Here is a 26,599-nt window from a genome sequence, read left to right on the forward strand (position 1 = left end):
GTGTAAGCGAGGTGCTTTGCTATACCCACAGAGCAACAGTACAACCAGTGAAAGGACACAGAGCCCAGCACTCAGCTAAATGTGTACCCTTGGTAGGGATTCTGATCATCGTGTTTCAGCACTCCACAACAAGTGTTTGTGGGCCTAATGGGAACCTCCTTTTTTTAAGGCACGTTGTTATTTCTTTATCCTGACCCTTGGACTCTGGTGGCAGATATCCTTAGCCCAGCTGTGTTTGTCTAATGCATCCTGCCTGCCAACAGTGCCAGGTTGTTAACTCATCATTTGGTTCACTGGTTGTCCTTCTCCTTCCTCACTTGTAGCAAAGAAACAGGAAATGAAAAGCATTTGTTTTTTATTCTGTATTATTGTTCATGGCTTATAATACTTTTACTGATCTTTTATTTTCCAAGAATTCCCTGGCTATTCATCTTCACTCACATACTGTTAATAATTTTCTTCTTCTACTATCATTTTGAATGGGGATCATCAGCATACCAGCTGAATGTAAAGCATTTTTTTCGTATAACAACCCCAGTGTTATTTTAAATTCCATTTTTCAGAATTCCCAGCAATCCATATGCCTTCACCACTGTGAATATGCAGAGGTTTTTCACAGATGGTCAAGGTTTACCATTAATTGAGAGTCTAGCAAGTATATGAATAATTCCATGTGCTTATTAAAGACTGAAATACTTCTGTTTCCTAAGGCATGTTTTATTTGCCATTATGTGCTTTATCTTTTTCCCAAATCCTCTGAAAATCTTCTCACCTCCATATTTTGGAGGTGACCACCTCCAGACATTACAAACCAAGTAATGCTATTAGCTATGACTGTTTTCATAATTTCCATATCAGGAATAATAATCACAATAAACAGTGATATAGTTCTAAATGCTGCCCCTCCTAGGTGCAGTGTGTTATCAGAGCACAAGTCTGTAGGGCTCTCAGGCTCTTGTCTATCACACTCAGTAAATTTAACAGTGAGCTCAGTGTTGAACATTTCCATCAGAATTCACTGTTCTACTTCCCACACCTTAAAATAATCAAGGAGTATCTATAAGTCTCCCAATGTGAAGCAATCAGCACATCTTGTAACAAAGCTGAAAATTTGGTAAAGAAGAGGGTGCCTGAGGCACAGATGGTTGATTAAAGAGGATGCAAAACTTCTGTTCAGAAGACAATATAATCTGAGTTCTTCCTGCTGGAATACAGTGAAGAGATATGGAAAAGAAATGTACAAAGGAATTGTTGCTTGTCCTACTTGTTCTCTTTAGAGCAGAATTGCAGTTGGCTGCAGCTAGATGCAGTGTTTCATTTTAGTAAATAAAGTCACTTTTAATGGACATTGTTCTTTCCTAATCCTTATTTATGAGAATCACAGAATAACTAAAGCTGGAGTTGACTTCTGTAGTCTACATTGCCTGACTCCTTGCTCAAATCACGTTTAACTTGGAACAAGCTGCTTGTGGTCATATTCTTTCAGGTTTAGAACACCTGGCAAGCTCTTCCAGTGTTTCACCATTTTCATTTTGATCCCTACTCAGCTTTTTTGTCTTACAGTCTACCATTTCAGGTGGGAAGAGGATATATTTTGTCCTCTTGCTCAGTTTTTAGTTTCAAAGACAAAAGAGAATGTGAAATATTCTGACAATTGAGAGTAGTTTTTTAGTAGCAGGTATTTCATGTTTCTGTATTCTCTCAAAACCCTTCCTCTACCACTGTTTCTCACTGTTAATAACCTCTGTTTTTCAGCTGCAGGGAACTAGATCCAAACAACATCAGCTGTGCCACCTAGAAACAACAAAACAGAAACCACTCACCTCACCATATCATTAACCATTTGAAATCAGAAGGGTGTGACATGAAAGGAAGTACAGAAACACTCCTGTGTTTTTAGATAAAGACTGCTGCTCCCATAAAATACCTCTTCTTGTGTCTCTCCTGTTCCTTCTGGCCTACAGATAATTGCTATCACAGTCTTGGCTATGGCCTTCTTAAATGATAATTCTTCAGCTGTCACATAAATGTCATGTACCAACTTGACCTCTTCACATGCCTGCTCTGGGCAGGGGTGAGATAAATAATTTTAGAAAACACATTATTTTCCCAAAAGTCACCTGCCTTGTCCTTCTTAACAGCTGTCTCTTTTAGGAGCTTTGGGAAGAAAGGGAGAAACCCTTCCCTGAAGAAACTCAGTTTTTCATTCTTATTCAGTTGGCCCCCCCAAGGACATGAATGAATAACTGTGATGCTTCATTTCTCCACCTTAAAGCAAATGTGGCTTATCTGCAACCCCTTTCTCCTTCCCCTGTCTTTTTTTTTTTTTTTTTTCTTTTAAGATCACAGGTATACCTAAAATCTACAGGTTTCCTGTTGGAGCCTACACAAAACCTACCCTTTCTACCCTCTGTAAGCATCAGGCAGAAAAAGGCTGTTTATGTGTCAGAAGGCTTGGCATGTGCCACATTCATTGAATGGGTTAGTAAAAATAACGACAACAACTCCTGTTAAATATCTGACCACAGATGATGCACTCAAGCAGCTTCAAGGGTCACTCAGTATTTGGACACTGATCAGACACTCAGGCACTGTTAAGGTTAAGAGCACCCCACAGCCTATTCAAGATGGCAAAAATGGATGGAGGATCTGACTGTGGATTTGAGACAAGTTATCATCTTTGTGCAGGAGAACTTGTTTCCCTACGCGGGACTCCTAGATGAGCTAAGTAGGAAAAAACCCACAGCATTATGGTGTTGTCTGTAATTTTTTTCTTTGTTTGTTTTTGGTGTTTTTTGTTTGCTTGCTTGTTTTTGTTTTTTGTTTTTTTTTGAGCAGCCATTACATTAATAATTAGAGAACACATGGGTTTTTTTTCCTAACCAAGAATAAGAAGTCTGGACTCATGTGCAACCACAGGTGAAAAATACATGTGACTCGTCTTTTGTCACAGATAACTATACCACTGCCATCAATATCATCTCATACTTGGGTGTGATCAAAGAACTGATGGAAAGTGGCAGGCTGAAATGGAACACAAATTACAGCTGGCAAACAGCAGAGGGTAAGGGCAGGGCAATGGTTATTCTTGCTTTTGTCACCTGTCAGCTGGACTGAAGCTCTGTGATGTATCTGAGAGTGAAGTCCACAGTTCTAGAAAATTCCAGGTAACATGGAGTAAAACAGCTATGTTTGTCTGCAAGTCAGGATGCTGCACACATAGCAAACCTCTCTCTGAGATGCATATAAACTTTTCACAGAATTTGAAAGAAAACTAAGCACATTCCTGTCATAAAAATACTAGCGGAGTTGTGCCCAAGACCTATAAATATAAATCTCACTCGGTACATCTGAGTGGAAGAGAGTCCTCCACCTCTCTGTGAGCAGGGTGGATTGTGATCATGAATGCCCCACAGGGAGCATTGCGCTGAAAGCGAGTTCCTCACCTACTACTGCCAGAGACCCACCTCTGACCACTCCAGTCTCACAGAAGCATGTGGATTTAAAGAAAAGCAAATGAAAATGTCTTCAGAAAACAAAATGTTCTGCCCCTGCTCCTCCCCCTGGGGGAAGGATTATAGTGCAAACAAGACATGAAAGTTGTTTGTCATGGTATTTAAGTGCTCAGGTGCTATCAATACAGCATCAGAAAAAACCCTATATGGATTAAAATGTAAAATAGCCTTCTCTGCTTCCTGCCTGCTTCTTCATGTCATGCCTATCTTCTCTTTTCTCCCTTGCCTCATCTTCATCTCCCATGGCAAAGTGAAATCCTGCTCACCAGCAGGTACAAGCATTGTCAGTCGAATCATGCTCCTTCTTCAGCCTTCTGCTGTGTCTGCAGAGGGGACCTCTGTAAGCAAGCTGGGAGCAGTGCAATGGTGCTGCCCTGCCACAGCATTGCTTAAAGTGCATTCTTTGGATGGCTCCAAAAGTGAAAGACTTGTTTTGGGCTACATATGAAATATTCAGGTAAGGCCCAGGTAACTCTCATATTTCTGTACCCCTTCATATTTATCTGTACCCCTTCAGTCATAACTCTCATTGCACAAAACACCCACAGGTCTGTGTTTCTAAGCATAATGCTCCACATGGCTGCAGAGAGGATTTTCAGGGCCCAGAGGTTTTTTCCCACCTAAATATTGCTTTACATCTCACGGCACTCAAAGTTAATGGTTGCAGCCAATTCAGGAATGCTGCTGCTGCCATCTCCTGAGAAAAGCTGGGTGGAGCATGTTTAATGGAGTTACAGAAGCTGCTGCCAGAATGTCTGCCTAACCACAGCCTAATGAAATGGGCTCTTTTGGCTGGACTAGACTAGTCTGTAAATGAGTTATATCTAAGATTACTGTTATCAAACTGGAAATATGGGATCCAAACCCACATGTCTAGCAGTTGCCTGGAAATCTCATTTGCTGATCTAACATTAGATCACAGTATAGGATGTGATTAATCTTCTCTACTTCCCAAAGGCACACAGAAAATCCCTGCTCTACTGGGCCATGGAGGTCTCCAAGTCCAGCTAAGTGATAGACCTGAAATTTTGAATTTAGAGACATGAATGCTGCTGTGACTCTAAGCAGAAATGCTTACCTTCTCTCATTAAACCCTGAGCACAGACATTTTGAAGAAAACTGTCACAAACTACCATAAATTTATGATGATTTACCAAAATCATCAAGAGATAATATGAAGTCTTCTCAGGTAATCCTAGCAACTACTGAAAATAGAATTCAGTCCCCTTCACCAACTAAGTAAGCCCTGTGAAATTCCCATTTATAAAATCCCCAAATCCAATGATTAATTTTCCCCTTCTCCATATGTGCACATGGGATTGAATATATTCTCACAGGCACCGAAATGTTTCATACTAAACATTAGTTTAGTTGCTCATAGGGACAACTATGTGGGTCTAAAAGGCTTTCCCAGCATCTTCTTTTTCATAGATTGAAAGCAGTATCTTATACTATAAACTCAAAAAACCGTTGTAAAGCTGCATATCATATACAATACCCTCTGAAATAAGGGGTGATAGACAGTAGGAGTGCCAGTCAGTTCCAGAGCTTTCTTCATTAGCAGCACCTTGACACACAGTCCTTGCATGAAGCTGTGCTATGTTGTCATCTGCACCCTGCTGCTGTTAATGAGATTCCTTTCCCATTCAGTCCTTAACGGTAATGCTCATCCCAATCTTTGTAAAGTACTTCAACATGGGGCTGCAAAATCACTAAGAAAGTATTAAATAATATTACCTGATCATTATAACTCCTGTGACAACCATGGAAAAATATTTCCTGTTTGCCCAGAGCTAATGACTACTTAACAAATATCACTATAGTAACATGACTATTTCTAATTTTCTTTCAAATTACCAATGAGACTTTGCTTTACTTTCAGGATTAGATATTTCTGCTTGTAATTTCTGAAATTGAAAAATTCTACCATTTTTTACAATAAAGATTCACCTTTCTTGATGTGGTAGTGCTGATATTCTTTTTTTCCTTCAGCCAACCATAAAGAAAGAGAATAAAACTCCTTTGAAAATACTCATTTTGAGAGCAGAAGAATAACTGTGGAGGCTCTGCTCCCACTGTCCTGCATCCTAGATAAGCGTGTGTCTCCCATTTTACATACCACAGTCTTCCTCTAGGCTACAAAATATGAGCTACTTAGTTTTGGCAGACTACTAGAAGCAGTAAAAGGTTTCTTTTTAACTTAATATTCCTGAGTCAGCAGAGATGGGGGTATAGAGAAATGGACAGGAGTACTGAGGGGCCACGACCTTGCAAGTCATTCAGCTTTTTCACTGCAGTTATTAGCATGGGTGAGGCACAGGGCTTCCCAGAGGCTGCTGACCTCTCCTGCTGCTGCAGTGGGTCTTGCCATGGCACTGGCACAGGAGTCAGCACTCAGGCAGGGTCCAGGAGGGGATGTTGCTGGCTGGATTGTGATTGCCACACTCTGCTCAGCTGTGACAGCATATGCTCAGCATTCAGAGCCAGAAAAGGACATGATGCTGTCCTTGCATACTCTGAGCAGCCAGCAGCCTTCTGGGGAGTGAGGGGATGGACAAGTGAAATGTGTCAGGCAGAGCAGGGGAGCCAAACTGAGTGTCAACAGGAACAGCAGAGAGAAGAGGAACATGTAGAAGAAAGGCAAAAGAAGAAGAAGGGATGTGCTAAATGGCATAAGGGCAGAGAGGGGAGTGAACAAAATGCTGAAGGAGTGAAAGAACCTGTGACAGTGACAGGAAATGTTTTCTTATGTATGAAAGGATCCAAGCAGAAAAAAAAGAGAAAAGGCTAAAACCTCAATTCTTGGAGTTCTCTGACAAAATGCCTTCCTTTCTTTAGAAATGGCAGTCCTCAGAGCAAGTTGCAAAGTCTGCCTCAACAAAGCTACCATAGCCAGTGCAGTCTAAACAGATTGTTAAGGACCCTGTATGAACAACAAACTGGATCCATATAGAAATTACCTTTGCAGTAACATCCTCAATGTGTATGTGTTGGAAATTATTTCAGTAAAAGCTTATCTAAAAAATACCACTGGGAAGAAATTCTCTGTTCTTTCCTTCTAGAAGGAATAGGTGGTTTTGCTCATGTTATCTGGAACAGATCGGAGCAATGTCTGCTTTGTCCCCTCCTCCTCTCACACATCTTAGCAATTTCTACCCCATCATCAACTTTAGGACATGTTCCTCCATGGGAGCTGAGGGGGGTGTGAGTACTCATAGTGAGGGATGCCAGGACACCCTATCCACTTGGGTTGTTGGAGCTTCCAGGGAAAGTGAGAGCCTGAATTCCTGCAACAGGCATCTGTCTCTGTGGCAAGAACCTTCATGCTCTGGATTCTGAACAGAACTCCACCAGAGCTGCAGATCTCTGCATTTCAGTTCTGAGGCATCTGCCTGGGGAACTGGCAGGAAACAAGGACAAAAATATTCTCTGCTTGTGGTACATCCAGAGTCTATTTACTCTGATATTCTTTGGTGCACCATTTTGGCTTCAAAGGACAACCTTGTTAGTTGGAAACCTCCTGACCAGCTGTGGTCTAATGTTCAGCAGGTCTGCTAATAAAACTGAGGGGAGAGAATTCATAGACATAAATAGGCAAATGAACCAGAACTCTCTTTTTCTCTTTATCCTACTCTCTCAGAGGAAGAACAAGAACAGGACTCAGCATAACTGAGCAAATATGGGGGATTATACAGGTATAGGTGAAATTTCTGTGCATCACAGTATGTCCCCAAAAATTAGGCAGAGCGTTTCAATATAACAGCCCTTAATATTTGTTCTAAAGTTCATGCTGAATTTCAGTCTCACATTTTACATTTTGAGTATTGCTTAGTTCAGACCCCACCCTCACCAATGTCTTTGACACCTGGTAAGAAAATGTTATGATTAGTTTAAAAAGTTACCTCACTTATCAAGGACTGGTAACAGCTGAATCGTGATACTTTTTCCATACAAACCACTTCTTCCAGCATGCCCTGTAACATCATGCTATAGCTTGTCTCTCTTTCTCTAGGTGGAGTAACCTCTCTGTTGTCTTGCAGCTTAAAATAGGCAGTTGGGCTTTATTGCCAGCAGCTGCTCCACTCCAGAAAAGAGGAGACCTTCCTCCATTCTGATTACCATCATGGTCTGCAGGTTTTATTCAACACTACAATTGGCAAAATGGCAAACCACTGAATACTGTGCCTAAGCATGCAATTAAACTATAATTCTTGATTGTAATACTCTGCACAGTTGCTATAATGTTCAGCTGAATCTTGAAGCAGTTGGCTGACCATCTTATTCTCTGAAGATGATGGTTTATGGAGGAATAAATTGCAGGCACTGAAGTTGAAATTAGGGAAGTACTTCACATGCTTAACCCCATATTCAGGACAGAAATTAAAGAACATGACTTACACAGAATACATAGCAAGACTAAGCATGTTATTTAACCCCAGAGACCCTTAAGCTAGACATGAAATTTACTGTGTGTGGATGTAGTTTGTTAAACAGGCTGGTATATTGATACAAGATAATAACCAGCTCTCAAACAAGCAGTATAATTATATACTTGGAAACGTAATTTGTTTTTACAAGAAAACTACTAATAAAGTATTTGAGACACACTGACTCTACAAAAGCAGTAATACAAAAACATTAAGTAGTAATGAGTAATTACTAATGAGACAAAAAGGTTTTCTTATATAGCTTTTATGTTTCTTATTTCCTCTAGATGAAAAATACATTTACATTGTAATGTAAGTTAAGATGAAAATTCTGTCTCCAGTGTGACTTTGCACAGCCACAATCAAGAGCCAGTACCATTAGTTCAAAACAGTGCCACTAGCTTGACCCAGAAAAGCAGGGACAGAGTACACTAAAGATCATGGCAGTTACATGAGGAGCGTGGTAATGATGGAGCTAAATTATTCATTCTGCCAACAAACTATGTCTGGTAGCTCAGGAACTGCTGTACAGAGGCCATATGTCTTTCTGGCATGTGGCCTGCACGAGTGGAACAGCTTACCTGCACTGAAGACTCTGTTTTCAGACTGTGTGAGTCTTTTCACAGCACAACATATCTAAAGTGTATTGAATTATCAGTGCTAAAATACAATGAACTAATTTAAATTACTTTTTCATTCACTAAGTCCTTGGGCTTTCATTGTACAGGTAACACATATTTTGTCTGCTTCTTTGTTCTGTCAGAGCCATCCATATATGGCAGGATAAAATTATTAGTGCTCGTTATGTGTCACCACATAAATGCTTTATTTTGTTACCAGGTGTCTTTTCTTCCAGGTATGGCATTTAATTGTCAAAATGCATATAAGTTTCCTAAATTGTATAATCTAATTTAACAAAAACTGTTGGAAAAAACAAGTGAATGCACTAACAAAGGTGAAACATGATTTCATTTATGAAATTTTTTATTTATAACTTGATTATTCAGTGTGATCTCTCATTGCTGTTTATCAGCATTTGTTTAAGGCTGCAATTGAAGAAAGAATAGTAAATGCAGTTTAGTGTATAAAGGCAAGGTCACATGGCCTTGGCATTAGTTAATTTATCTTTCATGACAGATTCTATTTTCTGCTACTAGTATTATTACCAGAATTACATTTCTCTCATGACAGTGCATCTGGAGCTCTTGCATTGCCAAACTTAGTGGTAGCATTTAATTTGTGTGATATTATTCAGTTATCAAGAAAAAGCATGTGCTGAGCAACAGTGTAGTTAGTTAATGATAGCATAAAAAATGAGCTCTTGTAAGCAAGAGCAATGTCTCAAGTACTGTGCTAAAAACACTTCTTTCTGAGGCTGCATTATCCCATTCCTGTCATGGGAACCTGGGCATTCACCAAGCAGGTCTCCAGATGAAGGTTAATAGCTAGATATGCTGAGACAGGAGACACAAAATGAGTTTAACAATTAAATTTCATACATTTTCCCTTAAGTATGGCAGCTGGACAATGTGCAAAGACTGCAGCACTGAATTATAGGAAAGGCACACTGAGATCACCCTAGCCTAGTCCTTTTTCTGTGGAAGATAATCTCTACATATGTAATTTTCAGTAGAAAGAAATCTAATCTATCCTTGGAGACCTACACTGATGGAGAAGCCATGTAATTCACCATGTATTTCCCATAATATTATATAAATACCCTATACCCATATTAACTGAAGTACACATATACCCATGGCAGGAGTAGCTGTAAACAATGTAGCTGCAAACAGGAAAGCTTCATGAAAGGTCCTGTCAGGATTGAACAGGGCTCTGCTCTTGACAAAACATATCTTATTACCTTTATGTACAAACTGAAAAACATAGTAAAATGACAATGCAGGTTTTGGAAAATATGGAAGCTGCCAAAGTTGTAAATTAGACAGATGATGACTGTAGAGAATTAATCATTTAGTAGGGTGGGCTGATTTTAATATCCTGTTTTAATACAGATAAATTAGCACTCATATATCTAAGGAAGAAAGAGCACAGTTTTATAGACAGGATTGGACTAAGTATTTCAAAATGATAGAACATGAAAAGAAGTCAGGGTCTTGGTAGATAATTAACTGAACATGAGTTTGCAGTGGGATGATGCAATTAGAGAGTGAATGTCAGCCCTGAAGCCTAAGCAGGGAAAATATGAAGTGGGAGTAGGAAGGTGGTATTAGCTCTGTTTATAGCAAATGTAAAACCATGACAGGAATGCTGTGTGCAACTCTCATACCCACATTTCAGAATGGACTCTGATAAACCACATAGTCATGAAGTCCTGCAATGAACATACTGAGGCCTGAAAGGCATGGCTTATTGTGAAAAGCTAGGAATGAGCCAGCTACTGTCTTATCAAAAACACAAGCAAAGAATACTATTGTAAAAGGTGTTTTTGATTGTGACTTGCGTTTTAGTATAAGATAGGACAGTATGGGATATTATTCTCTTGAAAAAGTGGTATGTGAGATTTAACTGCAAATCTTAACTCCCTTAAAAACCCAAACTACCCAGTGAATAATTACCCACATCTTTAATGAGGTGATGAATCTTCTACTCTGTCCCCATATGTCTAAAGGTCTTTCCTAGGATCTTGCACTTGCAGGAGAAATTACAGACCAGCTGCTGAGACTTACAGCTGAGGTGCTGCAACTTGCAGGAGCATAATGATCTCTTCCAACCTCAAAGTCTATGATTAGGTAGCTAGGACAATTATACTTTGTTTGAATTCTATCAAATAATATTGATGTATATCTGCTGAGGAAGTAGCCCTTAGTTCTTTGAGTTTCAAAATAAGGCATTATACTTCACTGGTTTTGGATAGATTTTTTGTCACTAAAATAAATAGGCCTGTATTTTAAAATAATTCTGAGAATGGGTAGATTGTGAAGTTGTTTCTGAATGGCATAACCTGTTCCCACCAAGGAAACAGCCATTCAAAAATCCTGCTGAATCACTGGAACTGGAAACAGTACTTAATTTTGTTTCTACAGAGATTAGTTGTGCTGAATACAGAAAAATCACATCATTCAGTATGTCATTTTGTTTTCATATTCATATATTTGAAAGAATATCTGTTAAGTAGTCCTGACTGCAAAAACATCAGACTGTGTTTTCAATAAATAATTCCACTTTAATGGCAAAGTAATAATTTAGACAGATACAGTGTGCACACCTGCAAAAAAAAAAATATACGCAAGCTGGTTTACAAGCTAGAGGAACAATAAACCAATAGAAAATACATCATCCAGTTAAGTCCGATGACACCAAATACTTATTATTAGGGTTTTACAAAGACTACAAAAATTTTCAGATGATTTATTTCACTGTTTCTGTCTATTTACAAGATATGTTACATCAAAAATGTACAAAATATAAAATGTGTACAGACAAATGTTTCACAAACAATTTCTGAGTTGTAAACTAGGTGGACTCACTGAGATGTATTGCAGGAAGTTTTGTATATGTAATATTGTGTGTTTGTGAGCTAAATATGGCAGGAAAAGATTTGCAGGTTTGCTCAGAGCACAGGTACAAGAAAGAGCAGCTTTGCTTTAGTTCTTTGAGTCAGTCAAGGTGTATGAACTGACATTTTGCATCAGAAATAGATCCAGGTTTGGGGGGCACGATGTTGGTCAGACTGAATCCTACGTGCATAAATTCAGAGTTTTATTAGGGCAATAGCACCGTGTAGGAACCTCTAGATTCAGCGATGCAGCTCAGTGCCATTTGGAAACTGCATTGATTTCTTTAAGTTACAGCAGGCGGCCACGGGGTGGCCACGAGGAGTGAATAGCACCAGATACACATCCCGAAGGTAACATCCATGGAGGTGGACAGTATGTGACTACACAATGCCAGAGCCCTTGGGTACCTTCTTGCCCACGTGCACCTATTTTAACCATGGCTCTGGTGGTAAAAGCGTGTTTCCAGTTACTCTGAGCAGTCTGGATGCAGCCTGCTTCTAGCCTGCCGTGACATATGAATTTCAACATTTTCAGACTTTTCCCCCCAAAATGTATTGGTTTCATACAGATATTGAAACGTGCTAGCTGTGGCATTGATAGCTCCTGCATAGTCATAACAACTGTTAAGTACAGGACAAACACACCGGGTAATAACAGCTTTTAGGTTTTGCATTCTGTATTTGTTTGCAACATACAGGAAATCTCAGCAAGTGAAACATCTCTTAACACCAACAGAATAAAATACAATATTTTTGTTTGTTTGCTTTTGATTTGATTTGTGCAAGGCATTTTTTTCTTTTTTTTTTTTTTTCTTTTTCTCTATATTTACAATACCCACCCAGTAGACTGTGCAAAACCAACCCACTTTTACAGTATAAACTCTTCCTCTTCCACAGTGGACATCACTGCTTCAGTGTTCTTTTATGCTGAATTCTTCATGTACAACTATAGCAATCAAAACAACATGCTGAAACTAGAAAAAGGAAAAAAAAGAAAAACAAACCCATATATTTGTGCTCATGCTGCATCAAGTGCATCCAGCTCTGCTGGATAAGTATTCAAAACATCTATCCTCCCAAAAATTCCATTCCATGGGACCAAATGGATTTGAGCCGATTTTGTCAGCATTTAAGTGGCAGTGAAAGTGGGTTTGGGTTCCTTGTGTACTTTTGAGGGTAGGCAGAGAAATCTATTCACAAGATAAAAATATTATATAGCAATTGTTCTTTCTCGTATCCATTACTTTAAAAAATCATGATATACAGATATGAGGCTACTATGTTAACTGATGTTTTCTCGTTAGTAAATGAAGAAAAAAACAGTGTAAATTACCAATGGTTTAGGAATTAAACCAACTGTAAAACTGTTCTAGAAATCTGTTTTAAGGCAGTGAGACAGCACCATAAGAAATGTTCCTTCTTTCACTGAAAAGGCTCAAACAAATGAAGCCCTAAAAAGCCTTTAATCAGTGTTGGTTAGTAATTGGTAGAAAACTGTTGTTAAGGAGTGGGCAGGCGGTTAAAAAAGACCCTTGTGGTAAAAATAACTCTATAAAATCTGTGACTTGTGTACTAAAAACTTTATGGAGCGCATCACCGTGACCATGGCAGTTAGAATTAAATTGGCACTTATCCAGCATATCACAGTCATGTTTTCTGGTGATTGCACAATACTGTTTGTGCTTTCTGAGTTACTATCATCTTTTACTCCTTTTGGAATTGGCAGTAGTGTATAACACAAACACCACTGCCGTCCTGTGACCAGCACCATGTGGCACAACAGAGGTTACAAGATAATTAGAAGACTGCATTGTTCATGCAGCAGCTCAGGATAAACTAAAGGAAAAAAAAAATCCAAAGAAGTTTCGCTGTGAACTCGTACAGAGAAACACAGAGAGACAGAGAGAGAGAAAGAGGAGAAGGGAAAAAAAATATTCCAGTTTGGCTAACACGTGTGCAATCTGCTCAGATGCCCTTGGTCTAGGGCACTTTCCAGTTGACAAATGGAGTCTCACTCGGCTCCATAGGTATTGAAATGCCTTGAAATTAAACTAATTCAAGCTTTCCACTTCAATTTTTCTTCCTGACTTTGCAGAGTTAGGTCTCCTGCCTCCCTACAACACACCGTTCTTACTGAGAGACCTCGGTGTGCTGCTTTACTACTGGCAGTGGTCTAGTGGAAACAGATTTTACCATCATCCCACAGCAAGATTTGTCCCTTTCAGAGAGTTGATTCAAGGGATGAATCCAAAATGTCATCGTGGTGGCTGGTGCTATCACTGTCACAGCTCTGTGCGCTCGAATAGTTGGCTGCCTCTTGAAGCCTCATTAGCATATTCATCTGAAAGAAGAAAGCAATGTTTACATAATCTCGTCTCATTTAAAACTGCAGTGACCGTGTTAAAATTTAATTAAGCTCCCCTGCTGTATGAGGTGTGCTGGTACCTAGAGGAGGGACTGTACAAAAGGATTTCTGAAAGGGCAGGGTGTTAGCAGCTCCTACTGGCACTCTTTCCATTGCTTTCTGGTTTTTAAATAGAAGTTTAAAGGTCCAAAGAGGGATACAAATGGAGCTGCCTGATAACTCTCTTCAATTCAGGGGTGAGGCCAGCTGCAGCTGCAACACCAGCCGAGGAAGGAAGCCATATCTCAGCTGGACATCTGGGCCCATATTTGGAGACAGTCAAGCTTCCAGAAAATTTTTGGATGGTTTAGATGCATTACACTGGAAAAGCAACTGAAAACATAATCACAGTAACATATCCACCCTCTACAAGAGAAAAATGGGGAGGGAATGAGAGAGGGGTGGACTGATGCCAGCTGCTTCATAAATGAGCCCCATCTGCTGTTGGGGGGCTGCCCTCAGGAGTGAAACAGCAACAGATTCTCCTACCCAGGAGGGTAGAGCCCACCAAAATTTAGGGATTAATAGTACCTGAAAACCATCTGAAAATAATCAAATAGCAGCATTAAGATTCAGAAAATTACTTGGATGCTTGATGCTTGACTATATAATGGTCAGGATTTTATTTATGAAGCATCTACTTCTGCCAGCATGCTAAGGACTGCAAGCAATGTCGAGAGTACTTCAGTGTTTTTCAAGGAACAAATTCACTGCTGTTATAAAAAGCAGGCAAAGAAAAATCAAAGCCAAAGATGTATTCCTACCAATTTGTGTTTTAAGCCCCTATTTCCAGTTTGTTCAGAAATCCTTACATCTCTATGCTTTCAACTTGCATGGTGAAGCTTCTCTTGGCACTGAACAGTGTTCAACATTTTTTGTAGTTTTGCTGAAGCTTTAAAACGTATCCATGGTTGTGACCACAGGACACCTGCAGTGCATGTTCAATACAACCTGCATGAGACGTGTTCTGTTGCCACAAGGGCAGGGTCTGTCCACCCATGAGCTCCACTGGAGGTGGGGGCAAACCCTCCAGTCCCAACTTTCAAGCTTCTGATATTTACTCAGGTAGAGATGCTGACCACAGTGTGCAGGGAGCAGGGGTGAGTGGAAACTGAACTCAGGCTGCCCACAGACTGAATTTTCACCACACTGGAGATTATGCTGCACTGGAAGCCTGTCCAACACACTCACTGGAAGCTCACAGGGGTCAAAATATCACCTGGAAGCTTATGGAATGGAAAATAAGTTCAAATAAGATGATTTTCTACACTTCTTCAGGACACTGTCTGTTTTTGAACATGAAACACTGAGGTTGAGGAACCATTTTCTTAACACAGTTAAGAGATCAGTGCATTTTTCTCTGAGAAATTCCCTTTTCCAAGGGCTGCCTATTCTAGAAATATAGTTCTCTAAAATGGTATTTTGAATTGTGATAAAGGCAGTCCACAGAGAAAGCACTACAAAAGAATAGCAGCTCAACATATGCATTTTAATAGTCCATTATCAGAGGAGTCAATGGTAAACCTGAATGTCTGGGATCATATTTAAATAAAACAATACTTGGCATTGAGGGAAATCAACTTCTTATCATTTAATGCCACCACAATTGCATTCCTTCTGCATTAAGACTATTACACAATCATCAGTTGACCTGAAATATTATGAGAAATGGGAGGATGGATAATTTCTATTTTCACTAAATTCTCGGTGATAGGTAAGTTAGATAATGTGAATATTGCAGTCCTTCATTTGTATAATGTAGCTCCAAAAATGCCTGATGAAGAAAGATGTTTTCATGATAAAACTGATTAATAAGCTGCTGAAGAGTGGTTCCCAAACAATAGAATGATGAAGACCTGATACATGGTATCAGATACATCTGGGCAGATGGGAAACACAAACAATGTAAGGAGATATTGAAGTGTTGGTGATACATGCCCTCCTGCTTCCTTTCATTTTCAACATTTTCATAAATTATAGGAGGATTCATTTTAAAAGCCTGTTCTGGAAGAGGTGCACAGTACTTTTTAACTGCACAGTGTACAGTTTAACATGTAAGAGTAAAGTGCATATTGAATATTTGAATTCAAAAGTTTGAATCTTACCAAGGGATCCCCCTCTGTCTCAGTCTGTGGAACGTGCTTAGAGGTTGTTCCTTCTTTTGCTGATGCATAACCTTCATAACCAACATCTTCAGGCCTTAACTGAAGCAGTGATGGCCACTCATGCTGTAGAGTTGCAGAGCTCCATGGATAGGTATCAGCTACCCACTTGGAGGGATCCTCCCAGGGTGCCCTCTTACCGTACATCTACATTATGGACATAAGACATGTTAGTATTTTACAGACTTTTCAGTACCAGTTATAACATCAAAACCATTTTAGAAAGAGATTTGCTTTTGGATGTTCTCAGTACTCAGGTAAAATAAGACCTTAAGGAGATTGGATCATCTCCACTAATGATCCTTCAATACACAGAGTGGCTGCAAGTTGGAAAATGCTCCATAACTAGTGACACTTGTAGACAACAGCAAGTGCTTTGATACAATGTGAAATGAGACCTCAAGGTATTTTGCTTAAGGCATATCAGGGAAATTAACACAGACCTATCAAAAGCATTCAAGTTAATTGGATTTTGTTTGAAGTGAATTAGAAGTACATATTGTTCACTTCTCCTAGAAAAATGAGATGTTGAAGCAGACATCTGTCCACATCCTAAATGTGATAACTTTCAGAAGGTTAAGAGAAGAACTTCACAAGGGATATATTTTTCCTCACTATAAAGCATAAAATGCCTATGACTCTGGGGGGAGGACAGAGGAAGAATGAGAATATTGTAATTTTAGTGAGGATGGTAGCATCCTCACTAAAATTCACCTCCCTTTGTATTGCTGTTCACAAGCAGCATGTTAACTTGGTAGCTGCTTTAAAGATTTCCTTTAGCTGTGACAATGATACACTGGGATGGGGAGCCATCCACCAGGGCTTTTTATAATTTCTGCTGCCTCAAACAGTTTCACACAATCCAAGGAACACCATGCCATTGGCAGGGCACGCACTTGTGGAGGACATAGGTGGGCTGTGCTCCTAGAGGGAGTATAACAGGGAGGACTTTAGTGATAAAGGCAGAAGGATGGGTTGTGCTTATCACTGCAACACCTGCTGCCAGGCACGTGCTGAATGCAGAGCTTCAGGTTAGGGAGCCAAGCTCTCTGTATTAGGCACACAGATACTTGGATTTTTTCTGCCCTGCACTGAGGCTAGGCTGCTACAAAAGGGATTTGCCTAAATAAGCCAAGAGAAATGTTTCTCAGAGGTAGCAGGCTAACTCCAGGCTGTAGCACTTCCCTTCATCTGAGATTAACAGCGACTAAATCTTTTCTGGAATCTAGAGCAAGGCTTGTAAATCCTATGTCTGACAAGTAAGTTTGCAAAGCACCTGCACAGAAAGGCAGTTTTTATCCATCTTTGGTTCCAGGAACACTTAATTATATGATATAAAAATGCTGTTTATTATTAATAACTTTATTCTATGGAAGCCATCCAAAGCAGCTAAAAATCGGTACAGCTCATGAAACAAACATATTTTCTTCTATATGCTGCCATCTTCTGCTGCACAACTGAAGTTTCCATTTAAGCAGTTACCCTGTATGTTTGGGAAAATACGAGCATGAAGAATATCACTGCATTTTTATAGCTGGTCTAAACAAGTGCTGTTAATCTCACTGTGGCTGTTCTATCAAATGTTTGGCAGTATTCTGCACGAGGCATAAACACTGTAATTCTCAGAGAGATAAGCAGTTTTAGGAAAGCATGAGATATTCAACAGGCAAGATTTCTAAGCTTCCATTGCATCAGTATGTCACAGTGTCAATACAGGTGATGAAGAAACTGCAGCTGCTTACACAGTTCTTTGCCTAGTCCATAACAATCCCCCCTGCACTATGCAGTAATACCTTTTGGTGTCATGTGTGGAAAAAAATGCCTTTCCACAAAGCATATTTTTAGAGGACATAGAATTGCCGTGCATAAACAAAAAAAAAAAAAACAAAACAAAAAAAAAAAAAAAAAAAAGGAAAAGGGAGAAAGCCAATTAAAGACTGGGGGAAAAATACCAAAAAAAGAGAGAATGGATCAATGTAAATATTTGGGTTTCCTCCAAAGATATGGAATGATCCAAAATCCTAACCTCCTCTGGTATAATCCAGAGAGTTTTTCTCCTGGTGAAGACGGCATTACAACCTTCCAGGGGGCTTATAAAAATGAGTGGGAACAACATTTTAATGTGGGCAGATAGTGTTAGGACAAGGGAGAATGGTTTTTAACTAAGACAGAAGAGATTTAGATTAGATGTTAGGAAGAAATTCTTTACAGTAAGGGTAGTGAGGCCCTGGAAAAAGCTGCCCAGAAAAGTTGTGGATGCCCCATCCCTGGAAGTGTTCACAGCCAGGAATTATGTATCTTTTAGGTCCCTTCCAATCCAAGCCTTATGAAAACATCTTTGTTCACAAACTTTTTCCCACAAATCTGTGTGCCTACATGTGTATGTAGGTGGTAGGAGCTATTTTCTGGCACCAGTATGAAGCTCATTAACTGTTCCATTCAGGGGGAGGCTGAGACTGCCTTGACTAAGGGAGACAATCTGAGCTGTATTTAACCATGCTGGGAACTCTTTAAACAATGGAAAAAAAGACCTTCCTCCAGTCATACAGAAGAAACCCTCTTCATAAAATCCATAATAAGATATGTTACAAAGTCAAATTATACACCAGAGTAAGAGCAGGCCAAAAGGAATTTGAGTCTGCCTTCTATAACCCATCCAAAGATTTTCCTCTTGCAATAGCATTTATACTAGGATGCACTGTTTAAAAACAGCTTGGAGAAAGCCTTTGAAAGCAATTAAAAAATTTCTAGGAAACAAATTACATACCTGGAGTCCTTCTCTCACAGCTTCCAGAAGATACGGAACCAGGGAATAGTTCCAAAGGTCTGTGAACCACACTCTGGAGCCATCAACATCCATAGGGCAAGGGAGGAAGAGGCGGGGGCCTGAGAAGTCAAGTTGAGTATTAAAAGGGTGTAACTGGGAAACACACTGAAAATAATCTCAAAATTAAAAGAGCAGTACTGGAACCAGCTCAAGTCCAGAAAATATTGAAACAGGACTACATTAAAGGAGCTAACAGTCTCCTGTTATTAAAAATGAACTGGTGTCCCTTAGCTCAATTTTAGGGCTTCATGAACACTTACAAGTTTTATGGCAAAGCTATGTAAAAGCTGACATCTTTGCTAACAGAGTTATTTCATTAAAAGACCTCAGGTCCAAGGTTTTTATTGCTATAATTATACTGCAGTGTGCAAGCAGGAGAAAATAATTAAGCTTAGGAAATTTACTATCGGGGTATTTTTTTTAATTTAGTTTTTAAAATAGTGATATTTTACTTGAAAGTATTTAGCAACAAAGAACTACCAGGAAACATATGTACTCTCATTAAACTTTCAATTTTTTTAAAGCTTGCTGAAAACTAGAAAAATTCCCACACCTATGTTGTACTTCCAACTGAGACATGGAAACTTAAAAAAAATAATAATATATTCTTCACAAATCTCTAAAATGCTCAGCCTGCATCCTTATTTCAAACTGTTCCAGCAGTGGACTCACCAATGGTTACATCTGAAGAGCTGTGTGTTTCTAGGAAGCTGTTGAGATGATGCCATGTTTTGGGGATCCAGTCAATGATTTTCATAAGCTCATTATTGCGTATGCTCTTTTCTATTTCAGTTTCAATCAGTTTCCTTCTCAGATATCTTCCTAAGAAACCTTTAACAGGCTCTGTGTGATTAGCACACAGCACCCACCTAGGTAGAAGAGATAAATGTCAAGCAGCAATGAATAGCAAATACATTATTTCCTCTTAAACATATAGATAAAAGTAATGTCATAGAGTCTCATTAGTCATCAAGTATAGCACTGCTCCAATGAACCTCACTTCTGCTCACTGTTTCAATGCAGGCATTTCAGGTTCCAGAAGGAATTCAAGACACTGCTGAAGACAAAAGAAAAGCAGGAATGCAATCACCTTCAGCAACTTGCTAGAGGTGCCAGACAGTGTCTTATTTCTTTTACTATTCCCAAACACAATTGAGAGACCCATCAATAGAGGAGAGACGCTGAAACTGAAATGCTTTACTGTGATGAGACACAAGATCAATATTTGCCAAAGAACTGGGCTCAGAAGCAGGGAGCTGTGCAAACATGGCCACAGTAAATACAGAGTGAATGTACCTGAAATTGTGATGCACCTCCAGATTTGGTGAAGAAGAAACTCCTTGGTTCATGGTTCCAATAATATAGGGACTGGAAATATAAAAGCAGTAGGATTTTTTTGAGGGAGAATTCATTAAAATATTCAGAGTATATTCCTTCTTACTATCTGTACTAGGCCAATTTCAAAAGAGTCTGGGTGTACTACAGTCATACATTTAAAATATTTCTGAGGTACCCTTTTAAAAATGTTTATTCCTGTATGATTTCCCTCTTGCACATATGTAGTTTACTAGTGCCCATCTGTAATGAAGAAATAAATACAGCAACCCTGTCTTAATGTAACTCGTAATTTGGCAGTATGCTTAGCTTTTTAATTTCAAAAGCCAATGAATCTCATGAGGAAGATGTATGCAATGATTTTATGACAGAAGTCCCTGTGATATCACTTTTACAGCAGAAGTAACCAATGTTAAAAGCCAATATAAGTTCTAGAAAACATTTTTTTTACTCTTGCTTGAGAATAAAGGACAGTCAGCCAACTTTCTACTTCTGCACTGCTGCAGGAAAACTGTGGGAAGGGAAAATCTGCTAGATTCACAGCTGCTTCTGTATGGCATGGTTTTTCCCAAATTCCCTTATAACAATGTGTAAGCTGTTCTTATGGTACTAATGATCTGCTGTGATCTCACAGGGTGCAAAGGATAACACTATAAAACAGTCAAGTGTTTAAACACATTCTTAAATTTTGTAGTTCATTTACATCTCATTCAGAAGCATGGAAGTCATGTAAATGAAGTGAAGGAGACAGCTACCTTCTTGGCTGAAAGGCATTAAAATTATTGAAGCTCATAATGGCCTTGCAGATGGCCTATGGGAGCCTAAGTTTGCACTGGGACATTTTATTTCGCAAAATAACAAGCAGCTTTTAATGTTTTAGTTGTAAAATCTGTGTGCAAGGAGAGAGAAAAGGTACTACCTACCATTTATTATATTTACAGTTGAGGAAACCATTGAAAATGTCACTTAGTGAACTGATGTGGTGGAGGTTATCAAGAATTATGACGACAGGGAGGTCAGCACCATTGTTGTCAGCACTGCATTGCTCAGCTAAGTTTGCTAGGTATTGTCGCAGATCCTTCAGCAGAAATAATTAAAAAAAAACCAAAAATGAAATCACAAAAAAAGTCCCAAGCCCAGAAAAGATTACAATTAGACCATAGATATAATTTCACTGGAAAAAAAATCAGAAAGCTAAAATGACTGCTAAAGAGTTTTCCTCCTTTGGATCACTCAGCTGGATCTGCACATGCAGGAAAACATGCTGCTTGCACAGGGCAACATTAAAGCCTCACTCTAGGAGAAAACAGAGGTGCTAAATACAAGGCAAATGACTGAAGCATTCTGATTTGGGGGATACATTCCTTAGAAATTTACTGATAAAATATCTTCTATCCAGAGGAATACACATTGCAATAAAATATGCCATTTCCAATGGGCTGAGATGCTCCTAATAATTTTTGGACCTTCGTTCTTTTGAGTGCCACATTTATATATCAAAATCCCACCACCCCGTCACACAATTTTGGTGTATTGAACTACTCCTTTAGATATCTCCTTTCAGCACTCTCACTGAAAATCTGCTGGCACCTTGGAGATGCTTTATCATACCTCATAATAAAATTTGGTGTGTAAATTCTTTTTTCCTGTCAGCTATCTGGCTGCTGTTTAGTGCAGCAGTAAAAGACAGCCTTCTACAATCCAAACATTTAATATTTTTGTCAACAGTTTCTCTTGAGAATTTGAGCTAGTCAAGTTCTATGGCTGTATCTCTCAAGGTATCTAATTTTTCAGGGTTGAACATGCTTTAGTATTATGGACAAAGTTCCTATTGCCATTTTGTTTTCTGGATCAGGGATAGCTGAATCTTTTCTTTTTTAATGGGAACATGCACCTTTTTTATTTCAAGAAAGATTTTTCTTTCCCATTTTATGATCAGATATGTGGTGGTTTGACCAGGAAGAAGTGGGAATTCTGGGATGCTGTGGTCACACCAATGGGTGCTTGGATTTTGATATTGGCACCTGGTGTAGCCAGTGGGGTTTGGACACACCTCCGAGAACACCCAGGGGTTAAAAACCAGAGCTTCGGCCCTGGGAGGCTCTCTTGGGACTTCGAGGGACGGAGGACGGATCTCCCTTCCCCCGTCCAGCCGCTGCTGCTGGGCGGGGGAGGGGCAGCCATGTGGTAGGCCTGGGCCTGGACAGAGATGGGAGTGAGGAGGCCCTGGAGGATGGAAGGGTGGAGGAGCACCAAGAGACATCGGACAGCCAGCCCCCCCCAGGAGAGAGAGAGGGAGAGCCGGCGACGACGAATGTGATAGCAGCCAGCCCAGGAGGAGAAAGGGGGGGAATGCAGTGAGGGAGGAGGTGCCGGCCGGAGCAGCAGCGAGTGTGGGAGTGCCGGAGATCTGGGACAGGCAGAGACTGAAATTTTTAACCCCTTTCTTTTGTGACTGGGACCTCACAAAAATGCTGATCCTCCTCGGAGCTGAATAAGAAGGGAGAAGAGATAAGATAACAAGGACCTGGCCCGAAGGATGTGGAGCCTGGCTGAGTGGGGAGAGATGATTGGAGTGGCCTTTTGGCTGGACTTTTCTTGTGTAGCCATAGACTCAGTTTTATTCCTGTGACACAGAGACTGCACTTAGGGGGAGGCACTGCCTCAGAACCAGGAGGGTTCATTGTGGGGACCCCTCGGCCCCAGGAGGTTGGAAAAAAATGGGGGGGACAGATGTCCCAAAGCAGAGACTGTGCCTTTTTGGAGTGAGACAAGGCATCCTTAAAAGACAGCCCTAAAAACAGCTCTGGTCCATGCACAGTGGTGAGAGCACTGGGCATGGAAGGAAGATGTCACAAGCGGCAAAAGGACTTTCCAGGCGGTGCTGAATGACATGGAAGCACACGAGGTTTCAGCGTGTTTCCAGGGGAAGCCTATGGTGCAAGAAGGACTCCTCTCCTCTTCATGGACTGAAGTTTGAGTATTCTAAAGGGTGGTGCCAGACTGTGCAGTTGGTGATTTGGGGGAACGTATCGGATTGGGAAATTTTGGTGGCGGGGAGGAGGAAAGTTTTTTTTGTAAGGTTTTCAATTTTTTTCCCTTATAGGTTTTTCCTTCTTTTCTTGTAGTTTAGGTAATAAAGTTTTCTTCATGTTTAAGCCGGAGCCTGCTTTGCTTATTCCTGGTCACATCTCACAGCAGACACCAGGGAGAGGGTATTCTCATGGGGGCACTGGCTCTGTGCCAGGCCCAAACCATGACAAGATGTCTCTCAGAGAACATTATAGGTTTCTTCCATGGAATAGAACCATCTATATTATTCAAACACCCTTGGTATTTGACAATGTTGCTTTTTCTTTTTTTTTTTTTTATTTTTATTAAAAACTTAGAAAATTCTACATGAATTTTGACAGAAGTAAAGAAAAAGGGAAAAAACCCCCAACCAATCCAATCCAAAAGCAACAGTGAAACACCAAAACACACAGACCAAGCAGTTTACTAGAAATCCAAAAGGCTCTTTTGTGGGACAATTTTCTTTACAGATGTGTATAGTGTAACAATAGAACACAAACACATTCTCTGCCAAAGTAAATGGCATCACAAATCCTCTGTATAAAGACAGTGAAAAGCAGTTATTTTTGCCAGAATGGTCCTTTTGCCCCTTTGGGATCAGTATGTTCTCCCTTCTTATGTTAGCATTCATTATGTTCTGTGCAAATCAGAAAGCTCTGGGCAAACCCTTTCATTTTTTTCCCCCCAGGAACCAAGTCAGGAGTACACTCAATTCAGGACAGCCAGGTGAATAGCATTATCTGTGGCTAGCACAGTAGCCCTGCTAGAAACCTGATAATCTGAGCTTTGTAAATCACTGGGTATGTGACATGATGTGTGAAGCAATTTCAGTATGGTCAGCTTCTGGACCGATGCACACCAGAAATCATGACAGTTGTATGTCCTCAGGGCTGATTAAGAAACTGAGCCCAGGACAGTAATTTCAAATTACTCCTCTGAAATCTTTGCTTACAAAGGCTGATGTTATCATCATAAAAAAACAAGTTACACTAGTATTACTATATGTTACACTAGTATTACTATATAGCAAACCTTCTGATAAAGGAATTAGACACTTCAAAAATTTAATTTACTTGGGAGTTGGACTCTGCATCTATACTTAAAATGGGTTTCCTCAAGAGGGAAAAAATTGAGACTGCCTTGACAGTGCTTCAATGGTTTGTTTAGGACAGAAAGATCTGGTCCCTGTACATCACTGGGATTGGAGACTGAATTCTTGTAGGAAGAAATGCTAACTGAACAGCAAAAGAGTACACCCCTTAATGGAATCTGTTCTACAAACTGGGCAATAGATTATGTTTTCAACTGTAACTTACCTTGCTTGATTTGTGATCTATGTTAAAAGTTGCAATTGCATCCTCAGTTTTTTTTCTGCCAGATTTAGTTATAATATATTCAGCCAGCCTGTTAGCTAAATAGGTCTTTCCTGTGCCACTGGGTCCCGACAGAATAATTCTGCGATGCTCCATCAGTAAATTAAAGTACCGTTGGGTAATTGGCTTAGGAATTAATGTGTCAAACACAAAACTGTCCAAACTGTTTTCTTCTACTCCTGGGGATAAAAGGAAAGAAAAGAAAAATGGCCTGTCTTATCCTTGCAAAGGTAGTTATTTGGCCCAGCACCTGATGGCATCAGTGCTATGCCCAAAGCAAGGTAAGATAGCTACTAAATCAAATCTTCTAAATCAAATCCCTCTTAAGGACTTCTTTACTGTAGAAATACTGGTATACTTCCACAAAAAATTGAACAGCAGTGGTGAGTTGAGATGAGTGGAAGAGATGAAACCAAAGTAAATGTGAAGAGAAGGATCAGTGAGGCAAAGATCTATGTTTCAGACATTACTTACAATGATGACATAAAAAAGGTCAAACTGACAGCCACAAGAGTTACCAGTTATCACATCAATAAAGTTCTCCTGAAGGCCCCCTCTCCCCTGCAATAGCAAATCCCTAGAGCACTTGAAATGTACAGAATTTTTCCTGTGGAACTGAATAAAGCATTTGTATTTCTCATTTTAATCTCTGTTTTGGGGTTGGATTTTTGCCACTATTCAGAAATCTGTACTTTGTTTTGATTTGGCAATCAGGCAGGGGAGGACAGACATTTTTAGATTTCCCTCTAAAGGCTGTGATGGATATTATGTAATGTCTTACAGGCAGTTTGTGATAAATGTGCCCTCAAACTAGAGACAATACAGTAAGGTCAGGTGTAAGAAAATAAACATAAAAGGATAGGGAACTGTAGTGTAGAACTCTGTGGTATCTGCAGAAGTATTCTTTGGGTTTTACCTTTCAGGTTCACAGTGATGACGTTATTATCTCCAACCAGATATCCACAAGGCAGCAGTTCAGGCACTTCTAGGCTATGGGCTCTAGTTACATCCCCTATACAATAGCTAGCAATGCAGTCAGAGCTTAAACCCAGGCTAGTAGTTGGATCCACTCGAAAAATATACTCCTGAAATTATATGAAAACATAAGTCATAAAAACATTTATTGAATGAAAGCTATTTGGAAAACTGCCTACAGTTATAGAAAAAAGAACTGCAACACTGAGAATAAAGCTTAATAGTAGTTGGTGTTAGCTATATATCAAAAAAACCTCAAACCAAAACAAAAACTTGGCAAGACAACTCAAAGAATATAGAAATTTTCTAAAATGAAAAAGAAAATTGTAATAATACTTGAGCAAATTTTTCAGTGTCTTACCTTAAAGAGACGTCTGATTACACCATCTAAAACATCCCATTTTGTTTTTCCACTGACTCCAATTGATCCTATCAGGTATGCATGTGGCTTTTGATCCTGCAAAGAGATATTTTTGGAAACTGGACTAAAAAAGGTGCTAATTAGTTTTCTGTGAAGATTCATAGTCTTCCTAATGAATAATAAGAATATTATTTAGAATGAGAGGTAACAACTTTGGTAATAATCTCTGTGCCAGAAGTAGGTACAGATTGTATTACTTTGATACATCTTTATAAAGAAAGGAATACAGAATCTTGTTCTGCTCTTTGATTGCGTCTGTGTTTTTAAAGAGATGACTAAAAATAAAGGTTGCACTGTATTTGTCATTTTTTACAACACAAAACATGAAAACATGACAATACAACTTTTCAGCAGCAAATTCACAGTTGCACCCTAAGGAGATCAATGCATAGATCTAATTTATAATGACTTAGAGACAGCAAGTCCCAGGACATCTTACTACTAATTAAACTAAGAATTAGTAGTGTCTAAGCCACCACAAAGGCATAAAGAGGCCATATGGCATTAGTCTATGGAGTGTGCCTAACTGTATTGAGCATGGATGACAGAAGAGAGCCGCAATCTATGAGAT

At 39.5% G+C, this 26,599-nt stretch overlaps 1 protein-coding gene across 12 annotated transcripts in view; it reads right to left on the minus strand.

The window, feature by feature from the left end:
- Positions 1-11,105: 11,105 nt before the first annotated feature.
- NAV3 (neuron navigator 3) overlaps positions 11,106-26,599 on the minus strand; it is a 509,384-nt gene continuing 493,890 nt past the window's right edge. For 11 of the 12 annotated variants that reach the window (XM_063154995.1, XM_063154993.1, XM_063154989.1 and 8 more), the window contains 9 exons: positions 25,969-26,064; positions 25,549-25,717; positions 24,576-24,811; positions 21,111-21,265; positions 20,149-20,220; positions 19,525-19,721; positions 18,793-18,911; positions 15,969-16,172; positions 11,106-13,800 (listed from right to left, as the gene is read on the minus strand). In XM_063154995.1, coding sequence (XP_063011065.1) covers positions 13,681-13,800; positions 15,969-16,172; positions 18,793-18,911; positions 19,525-19,721; positions 20,149-20,220; positions 21,111-21,265; positions 24,576-24,811; positions 25,549-25,717; positions 25,969-26,064 — 1,368 coding nt within the window. In that variant the 3' untranslated portion in view covers positions 11,106-13,680. The remainder of the gene's footprint in view (positions 13,801-15,968; positions 16,173-18,792; positions 18,912-19,524; positions 19,722-20,148; positions 20,221-21,110; positions 21,266-24,575; positions 24,812-25,548; positions 25,718-25,968; positions 26,065-26,599) is intronic. The other variant, XM_063154988.1, reaches the window with a different exon arrangement.

This window comes from Melospiza melodia, chromosome 4, assembly GCF_035770615.1.
Source record: "Melospiza melodia melodia isolate bMelMel2 chromosome 4, bMelMel2.pri, whole genome shotgun sequence".
NCBI lineage: Eukaryota > Metazoa > Chordata > Aves > Passeriformes > Passerellidae > Melospiza > Melospiza melodia.